A 7,668-nucleotide genomic window follows, 5' to 3' on the forward strand; every position below is an offset into this window, starting at 1 on the left:
TCCATAAATTTAAATAAATAATATATATATCAACAAAAACAGGGATTTATAATTTTAGCTAAAATAATTCGAATCGCAAAATTTGGTACAAAACCAAAGGGTTCGAATTTATTTATGCAAAATAAATAAAAACGAAAAGAGGGTTTCCAATTTTAGATAGTATAAACGCACTAGTAAATCAAAAGAATGAGAAGGAGAAGAAATTCAAGTCGTGTGTATCACACACTCTCCTTAAAACCAACTCGCTACCTCCTGAGAGTGCTACGAGCGTTATAGCGTTAGTTTCCCAAGATAGATGGATTACAACTTTAGAGTCTCCCAAGATAAATGGATTACAACTTTAGTGTTCTTTCAAGAAAGGATTTTGAAGTTTCGAAAGCTAGCTAACTATCCGCCGACCCATAGATCAAAATTAATGGTTTCTGGATGGCATTCATGCCCATGATGGCGTGCGAGAGACAACGTCTACGAACGCTATACAATTTAAACTCTTTCTAAAAGAGTCTTGTATATATGGTGCTGCAAATCTACTTCCCAAATCAATGTGGGACAAAAGCGGGTCTACTTAAAAAATCAATTTCTCATTATCCGTTTTGAGCGTACAATATATTGATTTCAAAGTCTCACTCAGTAATTAATTTTTGGAAAAAATGGTGCTTGTGATGACCGAAATGTTCCATTGACAATAACAAAATTACTAATTTGGTCCCGAGTTAACGAATGTCTAACGGCAAAATAAAAAAAGGACCAAATTGGTTAACATTTTCAAAGTCGAGGGACTTAATTGGGCACGAAAAATTGTCAAGAACCAAATTGGTAATTTTCACAATAGTCGACGAACCATTTTAGTAATAAATTTAGGGGCTTGCCTCGATCCCTTCCAAAGTTACAAATCGGTAGTGTACCTATACTAATCATATTCATATTTAAAATTTAAAATTATATTGATATTTATGTTAATCAGCTTGGTTAGTGTGCAATCGTTATACCCTGCAACATAGCGCATACAGCATTATGCGCCCCGCGTCTCCCAAAACGACGTCATTTTGTTAAGTTATGTTGAAAGTTGCTGCGATTATGTACATTATGGTATACAATTATGTACATTTGTTTATATAATTATGTACATTTTTTATACAATTATGTACATCCGAAACAAGGAATTTAAGTGTATTATGTTAAGAGTTTATGTGTATTATGTATTATGTTAGATTACGTGTATTATGTTTTCAAAAAATGTATGTGTATTTTGTTATGCAATTATGTGCATTCTAGTATACAATTATGTACATTTTTGAAACATGAGATTTTTTTAAAAGAAAATTAACATCCACACAGGAAGCAGATTTCCGAAAAAAAAAAAAAAATCCAAAACGACGTCGGTTTGCATCCAGGGCGCAAAATGCAATGCGCGCCCCTGTGCACGATATAAATTGGGCAAATTATACTGTGCACCGAGGTGCACCATGCATTGTGAGCCCTGGCCCAAAACGACGTCGTTTTGTACCTTTTTCGAATGTACAGAATTTTATACCTGAAAACACAGAATTTTATAACTGAAAACACATAATTTTATACCTGAAAATACATAATCTTTTTTAAAAGCATAAAAATCCCCTGTTTCAAATTTACATAATTTTATACCTATAAACACAGAATTTTATAACTGAATACACATACATTTTTGTCACGTTAATTACCCACACAACTTAACAAAACAATTTGAGTATGATTAGTGTATATCGTCATGATAAGATATGTAAGTGCAAGCATGAGATTGTTGATAAGCTAAATTATTGTGAAAGTATGCCTATTTGATAATTAGGTTGCAAGCATATAGAAACCCTGTTGAGTATGTTTAAATGTAGCTTAAGTAGTGGTTTAGAATGCTTGATCTAATTGTGTGAAACAAATGTTTTCCAAAAGCATATACTATGGTATTTTACAAGGTTGAGTGGCGTTATACTTATCTTCGTGATAACGGGTTGCATTCTACTTGTTTGTTTGTTAACCCCTTTCAGGTGGGCCCAAGTCATGAGAGCGTTCGAGTTAGACTAGATTAGCTTAGTGTGCTAGTTGTAGTCTAAACTCTTACTTTAGTTATGCTATTTTGAGACTTTGGTTGTAGACTTATTTAGTTGTTTTGATGGTGCTGGACACCGGGGTTCAATCCCCAAGTTGTTTTTAAGTAGTAAGTTTGTGGATGTTTAGAACCTTTCCTTGTCTGTGCAATCACCAAGTATGGTGATTGTGGCGGTGACACCTCTTTTTGATGATTAGTAGATTTATTATGCTTGTTAGTATTCATTTCTAAGTTAAGTAATTGTTAATAAGGTTTAAGAAAAGTGGGGTATTATAGCACTACCAAGACGGTTCAAAATTGCGAACTGGATCTGAAACCGCCGGTTCACGGTTCAAGATCCAGTTTTTGTGATTCATAATTTTAATAAATTGAAATCCAAATATTGGGTTCTGGATCTGAATCATAACCGGAAACTTTCAATTCGATTGATATAGTGTCCGGTTCAGTTCGAACCGAACTATTGTCATCCCTATGTATAAGCAATAATTTGTTGGAGAACAAAAATAAATAAAATATTTACTTTAAGGGTATAAATGTCAATTTAATATATCGGGGGGGGGGGGGGGGGGGCGGAGCGCCAGTTTTAGAATAATTGAGGGGGCTAATATGCTTACATGGATAATTCAGGGGGAAAATGTGCTATAAACATATAATTCAGGGGGATTATGTACATTATGGTATATAATTATGTACATTTATTTATATAATTATGTACATTTTTTTATACAATTATGCACATTTTTGTTTTTATACAATTATGTACATCCGAAACAAGGAATTTATGTGTATTATGTTAAAAGTTTATGTACATAATTTTATACTTGAAAACACAGTATTTTATAACTGAAAACACATAATCTTTTTTCAAAAGATAAAAATCTCCTATTTCAAATTTACATAATTTTATACATGTAAACACAGAATTTTATAACTGAAAACACATAATTTTATACCTGAAAATACATAATCTTTTTTAAAAGGATAAAAATCCCCTGTTTCAAAATTACATAATTTTATACCTGTAAACACAGAATTTTATAACTGAATACACATAAATTTTTGTCAAGTTAATTACCCACACAACTTAACAAAATAATGTCGTTTTGGGAGGGATGGGGCGCACACTGCTATGTGTGCCTTGGTGCACGGTATAACGATTGAATGTTAGGACCTGCTCAGGATATTTCGTGGTCTAACAAAAAAAAAAAAAACACATTGTCAAAGTAATAAGTATATATAGTTTCTAATTCTGAAATAAATGGACAACCTTACTAATATATATATTTTTTTGTTTGAAAGTTGTGACAAACGGTCTCCTTGAGCATACACAAAATCCATGCAGACCTATATTCGATTGGGGGCCACGTCAGATGAAAGAGAGTGCATGATCCGTTGCTCATACTGCCAGCTGCCTCCGTACACTGCATGAGGGTACGCCACTACCCTCTGTGCACTACTAAAAATAAAAAGGAAAAGATTCCGTTATCCCCAACGAAACGAGAGATATCGCATAAGGTGGTGTGCTTATTAAGAGAGGAGTAGAAAGTAAGAGACTTACTGTGTGATATGATGGCTGGTACTAGTAGCGAGAAGAAAGCAATGGAGGTGTGTAAGGGTATGAATGACCTCGACAAAGTTGTTCTTAGGGAGGTTAACGGCAGCTCCGCCGAGGTAGCAACGCCGGCCATTTCTCTCCGATTCATCTTTAATTTATTTCTCTCCGATTCAATATTTTCTGACATCTTTAATTTATTTCTCTCTGATTCTGGCCTTCTTTTCATGTTTAGGTGTATCTCTATGGGGGCCATGTAACTTCATGGAAGAATGTTCATGGAGAAGAATTGCTCTTTCTGAGTAGTAAGGTAGTTTGATGAGCGAGCTCAATTTCTCTTTTCATGTGATCGAATGAAGTTTAAGTCATCCTTATTATATGCTTTGCAGGCCACTTTCAACCCTCCACACCCAATTCGTGGAGGTATCGCTATATGCTTTCCTCAGGTATTATATATATATATATATATATATATATATATATATATATATATATATATATATATGATCTTCAATTCCTATCTTCAATTCTCTCATCACTTAATTACACTAACCGCTAGCTTTCTGTTTGCAGTTGGCAGAGCATGGACCTCTTAAGAAACTACATGGATTTGCTAGAAACAGTTTTTGGAGCATTGACGAGAAACCTCTCCTAGAAGCACCGGAAAACTCTAAAGCATTTGTTGACTTGATACTGAAGCCCTCTGAAAACGACTTGAATATCTGGCCTCACAGGTTCGAATTGGTGCATTGATTACTTTTTGGTTAACTTATAATATATATTTTTTCCACACTAATTTAGAGAGAGCGCTGGTTTTTTTCTAGGTTTGAATTCCGATTGAGGTTAACATTGAAATCTGGAGGAGAATCAGGACATCTTATACTAATATCTCAAATAGGAAACCTCAACACTGCTGGAAAGTCCTTCGACTTTACATTTGGGTATCACACCTATCTCCCTGTTTCATCAGACGACATAGGGTGAGCACTTACTTAATTAGTACATCTCATCCATTCCATCTTTAATTTTCTTGTATGTATGCCTTGAGTTCATGAATCTCATTTGCAGTTATATGTGTTTTTGTTTTTACATGCTGATTCGATCCATCTCATCTGTACAATATAATATATATATATATATATATATATATATTGCTGATCTGAGAAAATTAAAGGATGACATTTGCAATATAATTATTCAAATTTTTTAAGGAGCTAAAGAAATAAATAACCGGATTATTAATTGTTATAATTTATGTCTAGATCAGAGTATACTATACTATACAATGCTGCCTTTTAGATTAATTCCATCTTTATTACCAGGCCAATTTTGTGTTTCATCAAGTGTATTAAGTTCATACTGTCTATCTTTAAGGACAAGTGATCAATCGAACCTTGGATGTTTAGTTTTTGATGTGACAATATAATGATATGATGCTGCTATTTTACTTGTAGTAGTACTTGTGCTGCTCATGTCACAGTAAGTCTTTGGAAAAATCATATTTCTCAACCATGCGTTATAATTCTTGTAACAGTTCTGTTCGTGTTGAGGGGCCAGACACAATGCATTGTTTTGATAAGTTGCAGAAGGGGGAGCTGAATACTGAACAATATGATGCTGCTATTAAAATTGAAGGACAAGTAAGGATTTTAGGAATTTTCATTGTGTCAAGTATTGTATTTGCTGCCTTTACCATGTCTCTCATTTGGAACACAATTTTACATAGGTGGATAAAATATATCTAAACACTCCAACAAAAATTGCAATCATTGATCATGAAAGCAATAGGACATATGTGATGAATAAGGGTGGACTTCCTGATGCAGGTAAGATCTATATTTATTTTTTCATGAAAGCTAAGCTAAGCTAGGGTGATTTATTCTTTCTTGATGGATGAGGTGTATAAATTAAAGGATATTTTAGCTTAATTAGCTTAGCTTGCTGGGGTTGGTTTTCACTGAAATTCTTAATTTTCTATTAAGGAAGGGTATTTGATATGCAAATAAAATATCCATCTGCCAATTCAATTCGATCTGTTAAATAGTTTTTTTCTAACATGACTGAATGACTGATTATTAAGTTTCTACATTTCATTTTAAGTGTTGTGGAATCCTTGGGACAAGAAGGTAAAGAAAATCTCGAACCTTGGAGATAATGAATATCAGAAGATGTTGTGTGTGGGAGCTGCTGCTGTGGAAAAACCCATCACTTTGAAAGCCGGTGCGAAATGGAAAGGATGGCAGGAACTGCATATTGAGAATTCAAGCTATAACAGCGGAGAGCTTGACCCTCAGGGCAGCTGAAACATGTTTGTGCTGGCTGGCTTATATCATTGCATGTCCAGGTATATCTCGATCTATATATTTCAGAAAATAGCTTTCTATTCTACCTTAGCTTGTGAATATATATATATATATATATATATATATATATATATATATATATATTCAGGATAGATAAATGTGCACTTTTGGTTTGTTGATGACTGGATTGGACAAAGTGATGATTGTGGTTTATGTGTTATACAATATGTTTATATATGGACAGATAGAAAAACTGATCGAAATTGGAATGTAAACTTAAATATATAAATGCCTAGCTAATAATGTCGATTAAGTAAAATCATGTGATGCATATATGGATAAACAAATTGAATAAAATGTGGAGATGGAAAGGAGTGTTAATTTGAAATGTGACTTGAAACTTATTTATTTCACTGCATCTGCATGCTTAGCTTCCATTCCATTTTGGAGTAAAATTAGTGAGTCCAATGTCATATCCCACACTAACCATTATATTGCTTAATTAGGCACTATCCTATCAGGAGGAGTTAAAGTGTTTTTGGAATAAGGTTCTAGAAGCAAAGCAAAGGAGGCTTGCTTTAATTTTATGTGAAAATTAATTAGATGAGGTCCGATTGATCCTTTAATTTAAGTGTTTAATATATGTCCCTTAGCATAACTTAGATGGAGAGACATACATTCTTATATCCAATCCTCTGGTTCTTTTGTATTTGTATTATTTTATTAAACTTCATACTCAACTTTATATTGCTAGCTAGGTTAGGTTGAATACAATATTTTGTAATTCCGATCCATTATTTTCTATATATACATCATTAACAAACTTCATATATAGTTAACTTTATGTTCACTGGATCCCAAATTAAATTAAGTTGCCACTTGGAGGTAGACTTTAATTTTGTCCTTTTATTGCACCGTCACTAATTTTGTTTAAACTTGATCATGTGTCGTATTTCCTCTTTTTTACTACTTTGGCGGAATATAATAATTTTGTATGAGGCCGGGATTTCTCAAATAAGTTATGTGAATATTCAAAGAGTTGCTCCCTTAAATTAGCCTTTCATTAAGTCTCTAAGTGTATCTTGGAGCTAGGCTTTACTCTCTCTCTCTATATATATATAGTGTATAGTTTTGACATTATTATTTTCCCTTTATTCCTTTACCTTTCCATATTCTCCTTATAAAAATTTTCCAATTTGATCAGATCAATTTGATTCATTCCTTTGACAGCTTCAGTATATTGATTGATAGAATTGTTTTACTTATTGCTTCAAACTGTTTGAATAATTCGCGATCCTTCTTTTCTTCTCTTCTCTTATACATATTACAAACTTATTTTAGAAACAATTACATTTGTCTGATCTGCTTTTAATATAGTTTTGGTATTGTCTTTTGTAGCTGCTCTGCTGGCTGCTGCAATTTATGTTGCGAAGCTAAGGGAATACAATTGCAATCTATTGTTTTACATTTCCCTTAATATCACATTTTCTCTACAACTTGGATTTGAGTACTCAAGACTGAAATAATATTTTGGTGTTATAGATCTTTCGAAGAACAATTCTATGCATATTCTGAATTTTGTTATCTTTCTATACTTTCGAGGATCATATCAATTCTATACATATTCTGAACATTTACCAGAAAATACTTCATTTGCCATATATGTTCTGCATTAGTTCATGTGTTCCGTATGGAATGTTTTTATTTGATTGGTGATATTATATTTAGGT

The 7,668-nt window shown here is 33.0% G+C and overlaps 1 protein-coding gene across 1 annotated transcript; it reads left to right on the forward strand.

Annotated features, from left to right (window-relative positions):
• The first annotated feature begins 3,649 nt into the window (after positions 1-3,649).
• Positions 3,650-7,401, forward strand: LOC109172116 (putative glucose-6-phosphate 1-epimerase). Its single transcript, XM_019321268.1, has 9 exons — positions 3,650-3,754; positions 3,871-3,945; positions 4,025-4,081; positions 4,209-4,369; positions 4,460-4,615; positions 5,170-5,275; positions 5,362-5,461; positions 5,736-5,979; positions 7,337-7,401. The coding sequence occupies exons 1-8, from the start codon at positions 3,650-3,652 to the stop codon at positions 5,936-5,938; spliced, it is 963 nt and encodes a 320-aa protein (XP_019176813.1). The 3' UTR covers positions 5,939-5,979; positions 7,337-7,401.
• Positions 7,402-7,668: the final 267 nt, after the last annotated feature.

The sequence above is a fragment of the Ipomoea nil genome, unplaced genomic scaffold, assembly GCF_001879475.1.
Source record: "Ipomoea nil cultivar Tokyo-kokei standard unplaced genomic scaffold, Asagao_1.1 scaffold0395, whole genome shotgun sequence".
In the NCBI taxonomy this organism is placed as follows: domain Eukaryota; kingdom Viridiplantae; phylum Streptophyta; class Magnoliopsida; order Solanales; family Convolvulaceae; genus Ipomoea; species Ipomoea nil.